The sequence below is a fragment of the Lotus japonicus genome, chromosome 4, assembly GCF_012489685.1.
Source record: "Lotus japonicus ecotype B-129 chromosome 4, LjGifu_v1.2".
NCBI classification, from domain to species: domain Eukaryota; kingdom Viridiplantae; phylum Streptophyta; class Magnoliopsida; order Fabales; family Fabaceae; genus Lotus; species Lotus japonicus.
The window spans coordinates 11,344,940-11,366,107 of NC_080044.1; the positions used below are offsets into that span (position 1 = coordinate 11,344,940).

At 36.4% G+C, this 21,168-nt stretch overlaps 2 protein-coding genes across 2 annotated transcripts; one reads left to right on the forward strand and one right to left on the reverse strand.

Moving 5' to 3' along the window:
• The first annotated feature begins 5,950 nt into the window (after window positions 1-5,950).
• LOC130709963 (LOB domain-containing protein 4-like) lies at window positions 5,951-9,807 on the forward strand. The gene is made up of 2 exons (XM_057559105.1): window positions 5,951-6,347; window positions 8,805-9,807. The coding sequence occupies exons 1-2, from the start codon at window positions 6,168-6,170 to the stop codon at window positions 9,147-9,149; spliced, it is 525 nt and encodes a 174-aa protein (XP_057415088.1). The 5' UTR covers window positions 5,951-6,167; the 3' UTR covers window positions 9,150-9,807.
• A 3,159-nt stretch (window positions 9,808-12,966) lies between these two features.
• LOC130709962 (cyclin-T1-3-like) lies at window positions 12,967-18,385 on the reverse strand. The gene is made up of 7 exons (XM_057559104.1): window positions 18,173-18,385; window positions 16,626-16,919; window positions 16,088-16,169; window positions 15,338-15,472; window positions 14,696-14,871; window positions 14,457-14,608; window positions 12,967-14,194 (listed from the first exon to the last, which is right to left on the reverse strand). Exons 2-7 carry the CDS (start codon window positions 16,829-16,831, stop codon window positions 13,233-13,235), a joined length of 1,713 nt encoding a protein of 570 aa, XP_057415087.1. The 5' UTR covers window positions 16,832-16,919; window positions 18,173-18,385; the 3' UTR covers window positions 12,967-13,232.
• Window positions 18,386-21,168: the final 2,783 nt, after the last annotated feature.

The window sequence follows — 21,168 nt, forward strand, 5'->3', positions numbered from 1 at the left end:
TATCGAAAGGTGAAACACTGTATACTCGAAAAATTCAACTATAGAGACAGAACACACGAATTAATTAGAATAATCCCTACCTATAGAAGTCTAAACATTTTACCATTTTTCCGGGATGATTATTTATTTATTCATTAACTTCTTTAAAGACAAAAGGATATATTATTGTACTGTATGACACTATGACTTGAGTACATGTCCCTTAAGAAAGTGGAAGCCTATATATGTAGTGTCCCTGAAGTATAGTCCTTCATAAACAACCAATAGTTCTCAGAGTTGACTGAAAAATAATATTGGATCCATATCACTCAAAGACTTTGCCACTAATTAAGAATGTCATTATGAAAAAGTTTTGCGTTAGATTACCTTCCCTTCCTTTTGGTGAATTCTGTGGTACCACACTTTTTTTTTTGGTGTGATACCCACATTTGGTGATTCAGTAGACTAATGATATGTTGTAATTGAATTTATAATTCTTAATATTATAATTCTAGTCTCAATAGTACTCTCATTCATTTGACAACTCAACTGTCCCTCAATGATCTTTGTTGACGTTCACCACGACCTTGTAGAGGTTACAGTGAATCTCGACCCTAGCATTGGGTCTGAGTGACATGATTTCAATCACGGGAGAGGATTAACAGTTATCTAATCGACGCCATTAATCTTAAGGTAGATTATTGGGAAAATAAAATTGTTGACTCATGTGATAGATGAGTCTTTATTACTATGCTAACTCATTTAGGGTATCATACCTTGACCTGAATTAAGGTACCACAACAAGCACCTCCTTCTAAATATGTGGCAAATGGATGTGTTAGATTTTTTATTTTTATTTTTCAAAACACCACATTCCATGAGAGTTTCCACTATATCCAAGAATCCATAACAAAACTCTCTTGAATATAATCCAAGTTAGCACATGACTTACTTTCACAATCCCGTCACCAAATTCTATGATGAATCGAATATAACTCATTGTTTACACTGAATTTTGGTGAAACAAATAGATAATCCAATGATTAATTTGGGGACAAAATTTGAGTCCTCTTGGGTTCTTTTGATGAAAATGTTTGATGCAAAGACACTAAATAAAATTAAATTTATAAATGAAAACAAACTTGCATGCAATGATAAGATAAAATTCGGTTGAACAAATAACAGAATTTGCAAACTTTATTTAAATGTAGTAATTGGTGAAAATGCAAGAGTTTCACAAGATTCGTACTATTTTCCTCTGGAATTGCTTGTAGTCATTGTGTTCGACTGAAAGCTATTAGAGTAATTCGAGTAATTGAATTGTGAACCCCGATTATAATGTGAAACCTTCTATTTATAGACCTATAAGACTAACTGTCTTCCAACGGCTAATCGCTAGTGCCATTACAACTGTCCTCGAATTGCTTCCGGCCTCTACACGTGTTTCTTCAAGCTTTAAACTTATGATAACTGACTCTTGGCCAAGTCGAATTCTAAAACTTCGCAAATTCGAACCGTAAAGCTGTCGAACCACGTTCATCACACTTATCTCTACACTTAGCAAAATTCAACTGTCATTTACCAAACTTTTCGACCCTTATATGGACAAGTCGAAATTATAAAAAATGTGAAGCCAACACTCATAAAAGATACATGTGAGTTTATGTTTCAAAGTTCAGAAACAAAAGAGCACACAAGACGAAATTGAATTATCTCTTTAAGATGTGGGCACACGAAGTAAGAGTTGTTTCCTCTTTACAAAAGTTCATGCGTGTAAGATCCTAGACCTTATACATGTAATGCTTGGATGATGGATTGAATAAAATGAGATTTTAGTAAAGTTTGAGTTTTGACAGATTTTAGCTGTCACCTTGTGTGAATTTTTAGAGGGACTTACAAATCTCATTTGGGAAAACTTCCTTCATGAGAGTTGTAGCCCTTTAAGTTAAGAAAATTCTCGAAGTAGAATCAGATCATTCCAACCTCTGTAGCTCGAGCTATTCGCGTTTTAGTGATGGTGGTTCTGGCTGTATAGTACCAGCGAATTGTTTTCTCTTAATTCCGAGTTTACTTGTGAAATTACAAAGAGGGGCCTAGGTTTTAAGTGTGATCAGACCTGATTAAGTGTTTGATTAGTGGGTCAAGGTTATTATGGCTTTGGGCTAAGAGAAAAGCAAACCCTAGCCCATTGAGTTGTTGGCCGTGGGTAATAGAGGGTAAAGGGGGGAGAAAACCCTTATTTTTCATTCCCAATCAGAAGTAGAAACCCCACACATCATCATTCACGTAACACACACACAGAGAAAGAGGAGGGAACTCGAGAGAGAGGAAGGAAGAGGAGGCCGCCGTTGCCCTAGCCACCGCCGGCCGCACGCACGCACGCGAGAGAGAAAGGGAGATCGCGAGTGAGAGAGAGAGGCCGAGAGCAAGGAGGAGAAAGGGAGAGACTTGGACAGAAAGAAACCAGAACTTTGCTCTTCACGTTCATCTTTTCTTCAAGTCTAAGGACCAAGGTAAGGGCTGGTCTAGGTTGGGTAGGTTTCTCTACGGAATTTGCCATGATTTGCCATGAGAAACACCATGAGTTTGATTGCTTTTGCATGACTTTATGTTCATGTTTGCTTGCTGGACTTTTCTTCATAAAATACCATGAAGATGATTCTAAAAACCTTGTTCATGCCATGACCTATGATTTTATGTGAGTTTTGTCATGATACTTGATGAATTTGGGTTGTTTTACACTTGCCATAACTTGATCTTTGCTAAGAGTTCGAATCTGAAATTTTGGGTGAATATTTGATTGATTTGGGGCTGTACCTAGACCTGTGTGATCAAGGGGAAGAAAGAAGAAAAATATTTGAAACCCTAAGGGCCATTATGGGCTCGGCCGAACCCTAGTTTTTGGAGGTTTGGTGTTTTCTTTCCTTGTCTTGATTGCACAAGTCTTTGGTACCGTACTTGATGATTTTACCATGATTTTATGTATGAAAGGCATGCAAATTGTGATTATGTTATGTATATGTGAGATGGATGATGCTTATGCTAATGATTGTGAACCAAGGGTCGCTCACCTAGCCGTAATCCCCTTGTATATTGTGACTGTTGATGTTACCTTTGTAGTATGTTTTTCAAGACTCTAGGATTGACTTTAGAGCCATAAAAACCAAGAGAATGAGACTTAATGAGATTTAACTCGCTTGCAAGTAAACTTAATTTAACGGACATAGGTCGGTGTAGACTATGGTCTATGAGAACGATGTGCTTGCATGCGAGGGAGACTTGTGGATTGACTGTGTTGGTCTCCACATGATAACCATGATTGAGTCATGGGATAGGGATTGACTGTGTTGGTCTCCCTGAGATTTGTGGATTGACTGTGTTGGTCTCCACGTGACTTGGGTCGATTGTGTTGGTCCCCTTGTGATTGTGCATCTGCGGATGTTCGAGATTGGCCAAGGTGTTTTGGTGGGTTGTGTGAAGTGAGGATCCGTTAGCCTAACCGACTAACTATTGATGAAATCTCATAAGAGACATTAAATTTTATAAGTGTTGATTACTGATTATTATTTGTTTTTGCTGTCGACCTGACCCTGCTTGTTTGTTATGTGTCTTATTTGGGGGGGGGGGGTAGATGGTGACCACCAAGACAGTGGAAGCTATCGTGATCTGGGAGATGGTGTTGAGTGAGCCTGAGGATGACCGGCTCTGGGTGACCGACGCGTCTGGAGTCCGGAGAACCTACGCCGGTGATGCAGAACTCGTAGGAAGGGACATACATGGAAGAGTCGTAGAGAGACAGATCCTTGGGGATGGGGTGGTCATGTTGCCTCACCTTCCCGCTAGGTTTTGTCAGACCAAAGAGGAGAAGCCGCTCGAATCATGGGAGGTCGAGGAGGATCCTTCAGAAGAGACTACAGCTGAATCACCGCTGATGGGGGAAAAGGATGCAGTGGAGTCTTCTCCACCGGAGCCGAAGCAAGCTAGCCCTGTTGATGAATATGGAGACATGCCCGCATTGGAGCCTGTTCCGGATGCCACTGAAGAACGACCGCCTAGGAAGAGGCAATGTGGCTAGCTTTCAGGATCTGAAGGTGAACCAGCTTATCCAATGAAGAGTCCAGTTGCCAAGGACTCGGAGGTCATATACATCTCTAGTGACGACGAGGATTAGAGTCGAGACTTTTCTATGTTGGGGTTTTTCTATGAGAGCTGTATCGAATTTTAATTTACTTTATCTGTTGGATTATTATTTATTTCTGTTTTTGAGATCACTTATGAACTTGGTTTTAGGCTTTGCAATCGGATTCGGTTTTGTATTTTTGGATTTATTCTTCGATTTTATTTTAAATGTTATTTTATTCAGAAATGCATGATTTGGTTATTTCGCAAATTTATCCGTAAAGTTTCAAGAGTTTCGCAATTAATGGACCTTTGTCATTAATCAAAGATTAATAATTGAATCGACGAAAATTCTTTATGAAAATTACGTTATTTGGTTACTGTGTGACACTCGAGAAATCGGGGCGTTACAATGCGAATTCTTCCACTAGAAACTCTTAAGTCTTAATTAAGTGTCTAACTATAGCTTGAACATCTCATACTCTATTTATAATCCCTCAAGGAAAGCTCTGACTAACTATAATCCTTATTGGAGTTTATTTTCCTCAATTGGCACACTGTGACAAGCTATTTACCTCCAACCTCGGAGAAGTGCGATGGGTACGTAGGCAAGGAAATTTGATCCACCGGTTGTCATTATAACTCATTAGAGGACGTCGATGATCTTTCGATTGGTAAGTGCTCTGGCAAACCATGTCTCTACTCCATTCGTATCCCTGACAGAGACACTCAGGCGTGCTCGAATCCCGTGACGGTTTCTACATCTGGTCTTCTCGGAGTTGAAGCTAGAGACTATGTTTACCAATTTCAAGGTTCACATCCTCTCACGCCTTTGGATAGTGAGGGGATTCCAAGTCCTCAGTGACTTCCTCGGAATTCCTATTAGTCCCTCTCTGTTTTTCTACTTCTTCCAACTCAATCGGTAGGTTAATGGAAAAGGAGGGTTTATTCACTTCAAAAGTCAGAAAAACAAGAGGATTTTGTCCAAATTCCCTATGACAAATGGAGCAATGAATAATATATCCTTATCACACTTTCTCCCAGTGTATTCCCTTAGCCCCCCCCCCCCCCTTTAGACCGAGAGAAACGTGGTAGGTATATTTTTCATGGGGCTGGAGTTCCGAGCACAATGACATGGACTTTGCCGACTTTGCCATTGATCCAAAAAGTTTCTCAGCTGAAGATCATTCGTATTTGAACTTACTCCTCAAATTTGTTCACGATTCAAGCTTAGTCTTTCTCTGTCATACTCTCCTTCAGATTCCGAACGATCTTTTTACCCATATGCTTTGTAAGTTTCTTAGTATAGGTAGTTAGAACGTTAACCAACATGACATAACAGTTTATCAACTTAGCTTTTGTGGTTGAACTGTTGGTTTGAAGAATGGAAGTCATGTTCTGATCAGTGACTTGATTATATTTTTGCACTTGATCAATTCTGATCGACCAACTTGAATGACATTGAACTAGCCGATCAGTTCGAGTCAATCAAAATAAGTCTCAACTTTCTTTACTTATCCTTTCCTATTAAATAAATTAAAAATCATATTACTTGTCTTCTTTTTTCCTTTTTTTCCTTTTCTTTTACCTTTCTTTCTTTTGCCTTTTACTTTCCATTAGCCAAACACACCATTAACATTTTAATTTCTTAAAATGTATAACACACGTTTAGAGGCGATATACAAAATAAAAAGAGAAGACTAGATCATGGTTGGGTCCCGGTGTCACATCAAGGATATTTCATTTTTGGATCAATATCTGAAGAAAGTTGTTCGTTTGTTTATAGGTTTAGTAGTTGAGTCCCACACATAAATCTACATGGAGTACTTGTTGTATGTGCCCTACGCTTCTTCTCCACTTTCCTTTAATTATATAATACACACTACTCTCCCCTTCTCTAGTCCCTACATATCCTTGCATTTCCCACACGCCCTCTCTGCTTTTTCTCTCTCTTGCTCTGACTTTTCTTCACTTTTTTCTTCTTTCTTGCCTATAAATCCCTCTTCATCTCATTCCAATTAGATTAGACGTTGATAATTTGGAGGGAAACACAATTGAAAGGTTGAAAGATGAAAGAGAGTGGTAGGACGAAGCAGGGTGTGCCCTCTCCCTGTGCTGCATGCAAGCTCCTCCGTAGAAGGTGTGCTCAGGATTGTGTTTTTGCTCCCTATTTCCCTGCAGATGAGCCCCAGAAGTTTGCTAATGTGCACAAAGTATTTGGTGCCAGCAATGTCAACAAGATGCTTCAGGTTCACTCCCACTCTGCCTTGTTTTTCTTTCTAGTGATACTACCTCTTTCTTGTCTTGTTTGCCCCCTTTAACAAGGGATTGTCTTCATTTGGTGCTTCATTCTCAATTTCTCAATTAAATTAGGACAAAGCTATAATTGTTATAATCACAGAACAATTTGATTGGTAAATCAGAGAAAAAAACACCAAATGCCCATATGTATTTGTTTAATTAGTGGTTACTTTTTCCATTTTTTTCTATAAATTAAATACACATATATGTATACCCTACATTTTAAAATTCATTAACAAGAACAAGTGTATATTTAGGAAGCCATAACAAGAGTTTAAAGTATTGTGCTTACCGAGCTACAGCTTAAGGTAGCCCCAATAACCGGGGGAATTGAGTTTGGTGCCCCACCCCTTAGGCTTTGCACCCCACTTTATTAAATACGGAATTTAAAGTTCCGTATCAATACGGAAAATAAAATTCCGTATCTGTTTTAGTATATAATGAGTGGTTGAAAATATGACACGCATGCTTAAATACAGTACGGAATTTTAAGTTCCGTATTCAATAGGGAGAATACGGAATTTTAAATTCCGTATTTGATAAAGTGGGGTGCCAAGCCCCATAGGTGGGGTGCCAAACCCAACTCCCATAACCGGGCTATCTCCCACAGTAACGAAATCTAGTTGTGGGGTATACTTAAGGGCTTAATAAACATGTGCATTAAACGTGAGCTCATCATGTAACCCCTGATTAAATAGTTGTATGTAACCCCATAGTCATTAACAATTAAGCCATTTTAGAATCTACTAAATCACTCTAGAGACAATAAATACCTAAACAGCTAAGGCCCAAGAGGCACCCTTAATCATACAAGGTAAACATGGTTAAGGCAACTTCACTCTAACACTAATACTAGGTTGTGTGCTGGTTATTGAGTCTAATCCTTAAGTCATGAAGAAAACAATTATAAAAATATAAAATAACACATTTCAATGAGTAATACACATTCTTGAGCACTTTTTGCTTAAATAGCAATTAGCCATTAACATGAAATTATTTGTGATTTTAACCTCACTGTATATTCAAATTTAAACATAATAATTTGATTGGACGGCTCATGTGTCTGACATTTGATAGAGAATCTAGACATAGAATCAAAACAAAGAGGCGGGATTAATTTCAGCCTTCCACTAAAATTAACATAATCTTAGTATTTATATATTTCTATAAACAATCTTATTGGTTGATATAGCCCCTTCCTAACATGGCTTTTTCAGACTAACCCGTGAAAAATTAGTTAGGAATGTGGAGAAGTTTAGACGTTCGGCGCGTTCAAACCTCATTGTCTACTTTTCTATTTCTTCATATTCCAATATTTGGCCAGTCTCATCTTTTGGTCTGCCATGTGGTCTTGTAAACTATAAAAAGAGAATAAGACAAATAAGGAAAAGTAACTTCTTTGAAAAAGTTGATGCTTACCATTACATTTTCTTTTTGGATTATGAAAATAATTTTCTAATTTCATTAATAATACTATTTGTAAATGGTAAGTGAAAAAGTGGATATAATTTTTAATTTACTCATTTTAAATATTATTAGACCAATGAAAAATTAATTCCTATTCATTTCTTCATCATGTATGGGTGATCCAATGGGAGCAGAAACCACATGGAAGAATAGGTCACTGCAGTGCACATCCACTTTCTACTCGTATAAAATAAACAATGATTGAAGTAACATTCAGCTTCTACACCATGTGAAGCTGTCTGTGTGATGTCAAAGTTTCTATCAAGTACAGGATAAAATTGCTTATTTCACAATCAAATTCAACATATTATATTTCCCTCCCTTCGAATAAAATATGATATCATACCTGGTTTGAATTAACTTATCAGAGTTTTTCAACTGACAAATGTATTTGCTTCTTATTTCACGCAAGAGCCTTTATGAGCAAGATAAGGTTAAGATATGAAACAGTTTTAACTTACGCAAGAAATTATTATGTAAAAGACTTATAACTATTGAAAGATCATTTTTCTTTTTCTTACTAAAAAAATGGAAAAAAGTTGAAGTATATACATAAAAAATTGAAAGGATATATAGATAAGTGAAAATTGTGATTAATTAAAGAAGATATGATTTAAAAAAGGATAATTTAAGATATAAAGAGAAAAATGAGGCAAATGAAAAGAGAGATACTATGTAGGGGTACAAATTAGGATTATTAAAAAACTATCCAAACTTGGGCACCAAATTATCATAAATTCCATACAGTCAAGAAATTTCTAGATCGATGCTGTTCAATTAAGTTCAGATTTTCAATTATATCTTCTTGTATTAGATCTTGATGAAATATATGAACGAATAAATCTTAGTTAGATAACCCAACTTATGTGTTAATGCAGGATATTCCTAACCATCCCAAATGTCTTGGTTTGCTAATTACTTGGCCTGTTTGTTTGCAGGACTTACCAGAGCATCAGAGAGGGGATGCTGTGAGCAGCATGGTGTATGAGGCAAATGCAAGAGTGAGGGACCCTGTGTATGGCTGTGTAGGTGCCATTTCATCTCTTCAGCAACAGATTGATCTGCTTCAGACCCAATTGGCAGTAGCTCAGGCTGAAGCTGTGCACCTCAGGGTGCGCCAGAGTACTGCATCATCTCTCTGGAACCCATGTCATGGCCCAACTAGCCCCACCTACACTAGTGTCCCTCCATCATCCAAGATCCTTGAATCTCAAGCCAAACATGTTTTTGACATGGACATGATGGTGGACCATGCTGGATATGGTGGGGATTCCATGTGGTAATGGAGCAATGCTACTCATAATAATTATTACTTATTACTACTATAACTATACTAGTACTATTTAGTCAATATTAAAAGATACAAAGCAAAACAGGGGAGACATTATTTTCTAAAGTAATGTCTTTCTATACTTTCACTTTAGTAAAGTAGAACTAGAAATCTAGAAGCTATGGTGGCTGAGGCTGCGGCCTGAGATGGTTAGAGAAAGAGCTGTGGCAGATGATCTTCGCCCGCTTGCTTGGTTAATTGCATTTTAGAAATCATTCTACAATTGATTCTGATGACAGAATCTACTATGTGTAGAAATTTCTGAGTAGGTTAGGGCATTTCGGAATTGATACCGATGAAGGAAGCTAATCTAAATATGTTATAATTTGGTTTTGGAAAATTGATTGCTTGTTAACTAGTTATAGTGTAAATATATATTGTATGTGTCACTTGACAATGAAGGGTACGCTTCATATATATCGTTGGATGGTGGACTCTTCTTTGAGAAAGGTTGCTTGTAGTAGCTCTTCCAATTACTGGATCTTTGGCAGTTTACCAGGAAGATGCACCTGTTGGCATTTACTTAGTTTTTTACAAGTATTGCTGCTTCTTTGTAATGTTGGGATATTGCTATACAATCATTTTAAGTATTTTAATGTCGCTTTGTTCTATAGTGCTCTCTCTTTGGTTTTCTTTATCTTTTTCCTCCTTTATGAGGTCCATCTTTAAATTTATTTCACAATAGTGAAGGGCCACTTTAAGCATTAAAAAACAGAAGCACTCTATAATGGGCTACAAACCGACACACGCATACCAAAAGTAAATATTGGATGTCTCATGACACCCCTGAAATTTGATTTTGGGTTGCACAAGATTATGATTGAAGCTGGAAAAAAAAATGATAATGCATTATGATTAGAGGTGCTAGCAGGGTGTACACAAGCGACTCTACACTCGGCTACAGCCAAGCTTATCCCACGTACAGTGTCAAAATAACAATCCATGTGACTTATGAACATCTAATTAGTGTTCAGAAATAAATAACAAAGAAAGCATTAAATCAAATTTGGATTGTAATACAGTAAACTAGAAATTAAACCCGTGCGTTGCACGAGTTCGTTTTTAATTTGTATTTTTTAATTGTAATATTTAAATTTGCAGAAAGGTAAGAAAGTTATTATTTAGAAGAATATTTAGAATATATGTATAATTAAATATAATTGAGTTATGATATTCTCACACTTTCTTTCTCTAATAAGGGTAAAAAAGATCAAACAGGTAGATTTCTTTTTTTTTTTTGCTTCATCGGAAGAAAAAATAGGTAGATTTCTATTGAGATTGAAATGAGAGTAGTTTTTTTTTTTATATAAAAGAAATTTAATTACTTAATTAGATTAGTATTGAAATGAACGTGGTAGTCTACTATTTTTTTTTCTAATATTGATTTAGTCGTTGCAATGATGTTATCAGTTGTGCTAAATTTTTTTATCAAGATTGATGTGGTTGTTCACCATTGCTGGTGGCATAGAAGTTCTTTTAAAATCACTTTCACGAACATAAAAATAGATTCTATCTAACTGCAGGATGGACGTCATTTGTTCCCTTTGAATGATTAAGTTGCTATTTTTTTCCATAATATGACAATATTGAGGAGTGAAAGATTCATATTTCTTATCAAGAATATAGTGGGTACTACATTTTACACTTATCTTTCTAGTGCAGTATATAAATTTATGTGGCTCACACTTTGTTACTGATTTGTGTCATATAAATATAGAAATGATGATATATTTGTATGATTTCAATTGAATGAGAAGGATTGTTTAGTAAATTACCATATATGTGAAACTCACAGTTTTATTTTCCAATCATCTGCAACGGGGATATATCACTAAGTAATGTGTGTTTCTTGTTGTTGTTGATGATCTTTCTCCTGCAATAAAAAAATAAGAATGAGTAATTTAAAAAAGCAATTTTGAAATTAACTAAAATAATTAAAAATGACATACTTGTTGAAGTAGTTAGAGACAATTGTCATTTTTTTTCTCACCAGCAGCTGAAGTCTAAGAAATATGAATAATTTGAGTTTGTGAGTGATTTCACTGGTTTGTTTATATAGAGATATAATAGATGCATGGTTCAATATAATACATTTCATTTTTTTATTTATTTAATGTAGATAGTTGAATAGCCTCCTGACATTAACAATTTTATTCAGTTTTTAACACTGGTATTGCCATCATGCTACTATTTTTAATTTAATGTTAGTTTTTCTTCGAAATTACTATGTTAAGGAATTCTAAGAGTTTGTGAGTTTAAGAAAAATAGGCATATATTCGTGTAGAAAATTGGACAGCAAACTAAGACCATTGCATATCAAGATTAATTTTGGCGGAAGTATGCTTTATTGTTAATAATTTTTTTTTCTTGGACTAAATTGATATTAGTTTAAAATTAACATTAAATTTGATTTTGATTTAAGGTACTGCGCTAAAACCATTTGCAGATATAACTTTGTGGTCTGTTACACTTTTGGCATGGATGTTACTCTTTTGCTTATACATTTGATATTACATTTGATATTTATTAAGTTTAAAACTGAAATCATTAGTGCATAAGTTTCTACTACCCGTTCATTCACTCACTAAGCTATCTCATTTAAACACCAATTTTTTTACTAATGTATGTAGGTTCTCACGTGTATTTGTACTTAATACTTAGCTCAAGTGAGCTTTACTAATATAGATAGATAGATATTTTTTTTTGGAAAAACCAAATATATATATATATATATAAATATAAATAACTACTTTGGGAAATAAGAGCCCCAAGTACAATATAGATAGATATATATTGATAGAAATTTTTTTATTTTAAAAGTATTTTATCTAAATTATTTATTAATAAATATTATTTTGTTTTTTATTTTGATTTTTTAAATTTGTCAAATGCAAAGCTCAAGTCAATTTTAAGTCTATGAATGTTGTTATTTAATATAAGTAGTTGAATAGGTTTTTATAATAACAACTTAACTTTCTTTTCTAAAACCGTTACTGAAATTTTAGTTTGAGGACATGTAAGTTTGGAATCAGATGAACTTGTAACATAGTAAAACCACGGTTTTAAGAGTAACTTTAGAGGACTTAATGAACGTGTTTTAATTAAATAATTCATCACGTCAAGCCACCTTATCACCTCCATCAATGACACCACCAACACCAGTGTATGACGCGTTTAGTCCCACTAAACCTTGCCATAGGTTCATCGGTATCCACCGCCTTCTTGTCAACTCAGAGCACCTTCAAGCTGGTTTGCATATCCCTGTCCCATTGATGGAAGGTGCCTAATTTCTCTTTATGTTTTTTCTAGCCTAGGAGGTCCGCCATAGGAAAAAAGATTGCCAAGTAAGTTTTGATTCAGAGGGGGGACTAAGCAAAAGATAGCAAGAGAGTGTGATGAGGATAAGGGTCGAGGCATAAGATCAAAACTGACAACGAACCAGAAAGGCAACATAATTGCTTCCAGGGCAATGGCAAAGCACAAAGGGTTTATGAAACTGAACATGACAGTAACTAACCATTTTTACCCATTTTTAGTTACCCGTCCAACGCGTGATCCATTTCAATCCAACTGTAAACATGTCCGCACCAAACAATTGATCATGCATTATTTGGCATGTCAAACAAGGCCTCAGGCTTAGAACATTAAATGGATAGCTTGGCCTTTGCACGAGACGACTAGAATCAGTGATTAAAAATTCACATCTTCACAATTTCAGATCTCAGATATGGCCTTGCAGAATCTTTGAGCAACAAAATTCAGGTTGGACATATTCATAATGTTAAACTTTTTTATAGTTATCCAAAAATAAAGAAAAGGATAACATTTTTAATGGCAGTACCAAAATTGAGGCATCCCGTTCCATAATAAGGAATGTATAGCAAACAAGAGCATCCAGAATAATGAGTCATTAGCAGCCAAATAACAATAAGAAAATGAAGGACGGCAGAATATTCATCTCAACAATGATTTTCCTCATAAAGGTAAGAAAATGAAGGACGGTAGAATATTCACCTAAGGATTTCCTCTTCATTTCTTATGCGTCGCCATCTGCATAACCAACTCTGGCCTCCCCGTTTCCTTCTTCAGCATGATCATTCTGATAACTAGAACCAAGCCGCTTTTTCATCTCTGGTTCCCTAGAAGGAGGGCTCTCTATCTTTCTCTTGCGGTTCAAAAAGGATGAAGCGTCATCTATCATCTCCCCTTCTTCTGCATTTTCTCCATCCATGTCTTTCTTTAATTGCCCTTTCACGCTCACGTGTCTATCATCTGTAGTTCCCTCATGGTCTTTACCATGATCTTCATCATCAGGCTTGGACCAGTTCTGTTTTCTCTCTCGCTTATTTTTCTCGTTCTCAACTGCTAATTCAACTCCATCTTCTAGCTCCTGCTCAATGAGATCATCCTCATCTATTACATCTCTCTTAATTGTCATTTCAGCCCGTTCCCTTCTCCTTTTTTCTAAGGCAGCCTTCACCTTGTCTTTATCAATCATCTTGATAGCTTCTTTTGGTGAGTGATTAAGTGGACCTTCCCGAAGCTCTAGATTTCGACCAACATCGCAGCTATCGTCCCTCCCTCCTACTTCTACAGCCTCCTTTGTCCCAACCATTTTATCCTGGCTTCCCGGAACTATTCGTTCAGCCCCAGATCTAGAACCATTTTCCGCTTCTCTCTTATCTTTCTGAGGTAACTGTTCTGAGTTCTGAGACTCCCTGATCTCCGAGTCCATCTTGTGATCAGTAATGTCACTGCCCATTTCTGTACTCCCATCATTGCTCTGGTTTTCAGTTCCTCTTGATGGTACCGCATCATTGTCAACAGAGTGCGGGGGGGTTGGATGAGATGAAACCTGTTTTGAGGCCTGTTCCTCATTTGCTGCAGGAGCCTTTATAGCAGCTCTTGTTCCCCCACCAGCACTTCCCTCCATTTCACTTCCTTGTGATTGTGGAATTCTATTCTGCTCGTAGAGTTCCAACATTTGATTGCTAACTTCTGCAAGAGAAAACAACCATAAGGACTCGGGGATACACGTATAGAGACAAAAGGGCAGCCAACCATTTAAAAGAAAACTACTAATGGCACAAAAATGGGTTTGTTATCGAATGATATTGCTGAACTTGACAAGGAAAAGGGCAAAAACCATCCACGAGAATGGCGGCACTATGGCAGAAATTATAATAATGCATTATGGCAAGGTTCAAAGAGGTTTATCCAATAGGAAAGCATGCAAATGAAATGAGGGGATGATACCAACCTTCCAATTGGCGTGGGGTGACATCGAACTCTTGCCACCAAACCTTCTCACCATCTAATGGAAGCTTCACTCTAAGGAACTTAGCAGCAAGGAAAATGGCACCTGCCGCAATATGATGTGGCTTAAATTGCAGGCAGAGCGATGTCCTCAGTCTGAAAGTCAGTTTCCAGTGTGTGAACAAAATATTACTAAAATCAATTCAAATATGTTAAATAGAACAAACGGAAACTTAATCCTACCCATCATTAACAAAGTTCCATGCAACTTGTGCAAGGGCATTCTTTGCAACACTGAACTTCTTTATAGCCTCTACAAGGGGTTTATATGGATGTTGAACATTCAGGTCAAACCCTAAAGTGGCAAGTACAACCCTCTCTCCAAGTAAAATCAATTCCTTCTGCTGCTCATACACTTCCTGCATCATTTATTAATTCTATTGGACAAATATAAATATATCAAGGGTTATGGAAAAGGAGAACCAAAATATAAAGAGAAGGGAAACTTTTGAAGAATTTTCAGAAGTTTGCTAAATGATAAAATTCCATGCAGACAGTTTTATTTCAGTAACTAAAAAGAAAAAAAAACTTTTGAAGAATTTTCATAACTTACAAGCCAGATAAACATTTTATAGGATTTCAATACCCCATCTACCATATTTGAGCATACATTTAACCTAGATAGATTATCTGTTGGCTACAAACTGGCAACTAGAAGTTAGGCCCAGTCTTGAAAACTACTTTCAGACAAGAATCGGAGAAAGACAGAACAAGAAAGAATTGCTGGAGATTTAACCAGCAACAATAAGATTTCAGATAAATCCAGAAGTCAGAATGCTGATGTATAAGAATGAACTGGTCAAGGCACCATCACTAATAGAACACCTTCTGTTTTATCCTCTGCGCAGCTGTAGGATCCTTCTTGTGAATGATCTCATAAGAAATAAGAATGACATCCTTTAATGGACGAGGAGTCTCTTCAACCTTCCCAGCGAGGAACATACAGACTGTAGCAATGGTCTGCAAAAGATGTTCATCAATAGAATTATAAGATTTTTCTTTTCAGTAATCTTCAAGTTAATACTGTTTTTACACCTATCACATTATCTTGACATAAAGTTGGAACATAAGTATGATCTCCTGGCATCAAATAATTAGGGGACCAAGATAATAAAGCACAATTGTTGAAGATTTTGATTTTAGACAGTTCAATGAACAGAAACTTCAAGTAGAAGTTCGAATTTGAATACAAATGTAGGATAAAAAAATATGCTCAAACCACCAACCTCCAAATGTTGTCCTAAAATTTGGATTGCGCCTAACTCAACTCTAAAAGCTTGCTAGCTTAATCATGGTAAAAACACGGAGCTAAACAACTGGAAAAAAATACAAAAACAACCCACCAAGTATATGCAAACCAGGCACGACAAGCATCGAAAATTAGATTAAGAAACAAATTCTGCATAAAACAAACTTACATCTAGATAGTATTATGATAAATTTTCTGTTACACTTACAATATACCAGCTATCCACGAAGGAAATCACACAAACATAACACAAGTAAATGTAACTTACTAAAGATCTGGAGGTAAAATGCCTACATAATATCTAATGAAAAAGCGCAACAACCCACCCTTCGGTCGTTCTTTGCATGAGATTGTCGAAGAAAGAACCGATGACAAAATATTATGGCTGTTGCTATAGTTACCTGAGGCCTGCAGGGGACAAGTCACAATATGAAAACCTACAACGAAATTTCAATGCCAGGATGTACATATTTAAGGCTTATTGAAAAAACCCAAGTGCATTTAAAAGGAAATTGTTGTCTATCTTACAAAGACTACAAATATACAAGATACCTCAGAACTTAAAAAGGATAAAGGCAACCAAATTGCAAAACAAATATGCATATGCTCATAGAGCTTTAAGATTGCATTGGTGGGTGTGTCATTCAGTCATTCAGATACCTTGTGTTATTTAGGAAATGTTTCACATAAAATATTCTTGTTGAGAAATTAGAGAGGAAATAAGGGTTTGAAAGAGTGACAGGGAGAATGTAAAAAACGGTAGGATGAAACATAATCCCTCAAAGCAAACTCAAACACATAATAAGAAGCGACTCCAAAACAGCATAACATAATGTATATTAATATCATTTGCAGAAAACTCACACTTTAAGTCTCATGCCCAAATCCTGTAAGAATGTGCAGTATGACTTGCGCAGATATGTCTCTTTCTTCAAGTCAATTCCATCTTTTCTTGATGGGGAATGTTCCTCAATTTCTTTTCTAGACATATACCAGCGACCCAATGCTTCCTCTTGCTTGTCATCGGATACTCCATGATGTGACAACTCTCCAGCCACAAGTGCTGCCATATGACCAGTTCTCTGTGCACTGAATAAGTTCTGTATCACTTGTTATACGTTCTGTATCACTTCTTCAACATCATGTAGCAGAAATATTCTGGAAGATGTATAAAAATATCAGTATCATGTATTTGGAATTTTGAATAATATAACAGAAATGAAGAAATTGTAATTCATTACAAATGCTTTTTGGTGTCATCAAAAGCAGAAAATGCAAAACTATCAGAAACTCTTAAGTGGTTTCAATTTTAACCTTGTCCTTTATAATTAAGTCTGTGGCTATAAATCCAGAATATGAGCCCTTTGATACAGTAACATTTCAATCTTACGAGCTAATCTAGTCTATGCAGCTTCATCAATAGTAAGTTATTACAAATAATCAGCAGACACAAAGAAACAAAGAACAAAAGTAATTCAAAAATAAATACTTCAACACAAATGGTGTTCCAAATTACATCTTAGCTTGTGCATTAACATTCAGAACCGAGGCTTGTCACTCACAAAAATGGAGCAGAGTCCAGCAGCTTTTATTAGAATCTCGAACCAAAGCTTTCTCAATTTGAAGAATGGGTTGAAAAATGGAAGTACAATTTAAATGAACTGATTATGAAAATACGGTAAGAGACAAAACAACGCTTCTTTTGAGTAAAAACGCTAGAGCAACTTTCGGTAACGTCACTTATATATATTATCTTCTATCAGTCTTGTACAATCATATGATAGAATGTCACATTTCAAGGTTTCTCATGGCAGTAGTACAGTACATGAAATAACAAACCGCATCGATAATATAAATCTACAAAGAGAGGAAGCAAAACATGCAAGTTAAGGCATACCTAGAGTAAAAGAAATAACATCCAAAAAATACAAACCTAGCATCATGGAAGAGAAAGAGAACTCTCCCCAACCTATTTCTCACTACACATACTCTCTCTCTCGAACTCTCGAGAATGCCACATTCGATTAAATTCCCACATTCCAGACAGTTTCAGAGTGAACCCTAATCCGCTTCACAAATCAAAATCGATTTGCACAACCACAAAAACCCAACAAACATCAACAGTACCAAATTCACACCCAAATAGGATTAAAAAAAACAAACTTTTCCGGTTCAATTTGGTCCCAAAATGTGGGAGAATGTGCAGAAACAAAATCGAGAAATTGGGAAAACGGTGAAATCCGGTCCCAAAATTGAAACCCATACCTAAAGGGCTTCGATAAATCGTTCGAAAATCATGAAATTCGAAGGTTAAAACGAAGAAAAAGCGAGTTAATCGAAACTAATAGATCGATGAAACACATCAAAATGAGAGATTCAAAGAGAAACAAAGCAAAATCGCAGCGACTTACGGATACGGAAGGGAAGCGATAGAGAACCCTCATGTTCTCAGGATGCAACGTTCGTCGTCGTCGTCGCCTTCGATTCTTCTTCTCTCTCTCTCTCTCTCGCTCGCGGGATGGTGCAACCCGAGAAGCTTCGATAATCTCCTTTGTGTTTTGTTTTCCCCTTCGTGTGTGTGAGCGTGTTTCGTTGTTTGGGTTTGGATTTGGATTTTTTGTTTTCATTTTAAGTGTGTCTTGTCATGTTTAAAATTTCACGTAGGAGCCTCTCTAACCAGTAATCAGCAATACACTTTACTAGATTCATTGCATGATTTCAAAAGTACCTACTAAGTAAGTCTATATGTTTCTTATCTATTTTTACATGTTTGAGTATTTATAGTTAAATGTACAAATGCTATTTATATACTTAGAATTTTTTATAACATTTTTTTCGTATTTATTTAATAATATATATATATATATACAATCTTAATTTATTTTATCAATCTGGAATTTTTATTTATTTTTTAAAATTATGCAGCTAGAACAATGAGTTTTTGGCTACTGGCCGGAGTAAATTATCAAACCCTAATTTGCCAGATTATTAGATAGTAAGTTGCACACGAGTTGCCTCTCACATCACTTTCACCAATGTTCGTCTCTTCCTTCTTCTTATATAAAAGCTAATCCGGGTCTTTTCCATCTTTCTCATCTTGTGTTATTCTTAATCTACTCTTCTATTCTTCCTTTTGCCTCTCACATCACCTTCCATTTGAATCAGTCGAATCATAATATTTGGTTTCCGTTTGAATCGATCGGATCAGCCGATCTTTAAATATAAACAATTGGGTTGACGTATTAGATAAACACTTAAATCCTTAGTTAAGAGTTCGAATTTCAACTTTTTTGAATGAAAAAACTTATTGGTCAGCCCCCTATTGCTTGGTGCGCTGACCATGAAGCGAGAGATTAGTCTCATGACTTTCAGCTGTGGGGATACCTTCGAGAAAAAATTCTTTCAATGTCAATTTATGATGCAAAATCCCATTGATTTCGTCCTTCTATTCCATATATCATCAACCCAAAATTAAAATTAAATTTTCCTCCTGTAACTAAAAAAAAAAATCAACCCAAAATTAAAATTTGGTCATACTTATTTCTCCCTGTCTAATATCATAGGACAAATCTAATAACACTTAATCCAGATGTAAAAGACAAAAAAATAAAATAGAAGTAATGATTGATGCTTGAGCGACCCTATCCCATCCCATTTCCAGCTTTAATGCTGAATCCCGTCACCTCCTTTTGCTTCAAAGAAAGCTTCATTTTGGACCAAGCTACCCAAAGAGTAAAGTTAGACGGCTCTACAAGTGGTCAAAGTCCAAGGATTCTAGAATAAAAACCAATGTAAATGTAGAAGATTTTGAGTATATGAGTCTTGCACTGCTGTAAAAGAAGATGTTAGGAACCAGAAAATAGCACAATGACTGAGAGTGAAAATAGGATAGATGAACACTGAATCCTCTGGAAAATACCCAGAAGCAGTGTTTTAGGGAATTACAAATAACAGTAGAAAATTAAAGATAAGAAACTGAGGCAAACTGAGGCAATTCGAGAGTGCCTCTACTCTCCCAAGCCTAATCCCAAATCAAGCCTACCCTCTCTCTCTCACACAATACATGCTTATATAATCTTCAATCTCTCTCTCTCTCTCTACCTGCACAACTCATGCCACCTCAGCAGGCGGTTACTCCTCTCAAGGGAAAAGATTTGGTGCATTGCACCTCTTCCTCTTACTTTCATGGACTCTAGTAGTTTTGGGCCTATTCCTAATAATTGGGTTCCTATCATCACTCCCCCCTCCAAACATCCTTGTCCTCAAGGATGGATGTGGAAAATCCTTCTTGAATGTATGTTGCTGCCCCCAAAGTGACCTGTAACAGCCTCCCTTTGATCCACTTCCCTGCAGAATATGGGTATGGACTATAGAATCCACCACCTGGATCTCATTGTTGAAAAGATGTGGGCCAAGTTGTTGCTGAAAAATCAGAACAGTCCCTTGAATTCCAATGTGTAAAACCAGACAAGCTTCGGGCATATGCGAGATCATAATTTCCCTTTGACTCAACCGCTAAATCATCTTGGTCCAGCAGATTTTGCCATGTAATCAGTCCGTGTAATGCAACCAGAGAGCCTAGAATTGCTGTCATCGCTTGTGCAGTCTGTATTGACAGTTCATTCTCTACTAAAAACATAAGCAAAAGAGGTTGATTTTGCTGTGGAGTTGCCAAAGTCTTCTTCAGCTCATACTCCTCCATTCCCATGCTCAATATCTCCTTGAAATTCCCATGAGAACCAACATTGAATGCCTGATAGGGTTCCTTAGCTAGTAACCTTGATTTATGAAGTTGTGACAGAGAATTTAGCCAATTTCCAGTCAGCAATTCCAGTGGTCTTTGCAGCTGATATGCTTGAGCACTTAGTTGATCTAGTGCCTTCAGAATAGTACTCAACATTTCAGGTACTAGCTTTTCTTCTAACCATGATACAAGAAGCAAGCGGCAGTATTCACCATTATCAAACATATAATGAGCCCACAAATCCTTAACTCGACCAGTAGTAGAGTCACCATGAAAAATCAGCCCCCTACTTCCATGCAAACAAAAGTGAAAAGAACTCAAAGTACTCCCAAAAGGTTGATGCCGCGCAATATGTTATTGTCTTCCCCTTATTTTGTTGAACTCAGTAACTTGTGAACCCCGGTTTTGAAATTCAAATTCTAATCCGGTAGAGACAATGAGCCAACATGAGGCAACACTTGTTGACCCAATTGTTGCTGAGAAGTAAGAACAACCTCCAGGATCCCAATGTGTAAAGCTCAAGGCAAATGAGAAAACACAACTTCCCTTAGAGCCAACATCAGCATTTAAATTCTGATTAGATGTCTTATCTAATGACCCTAATTCATGAGGTTGCAGCTTCAAATTCTCCCAATAATTGACTATCACTTGGCAATGCTTCCA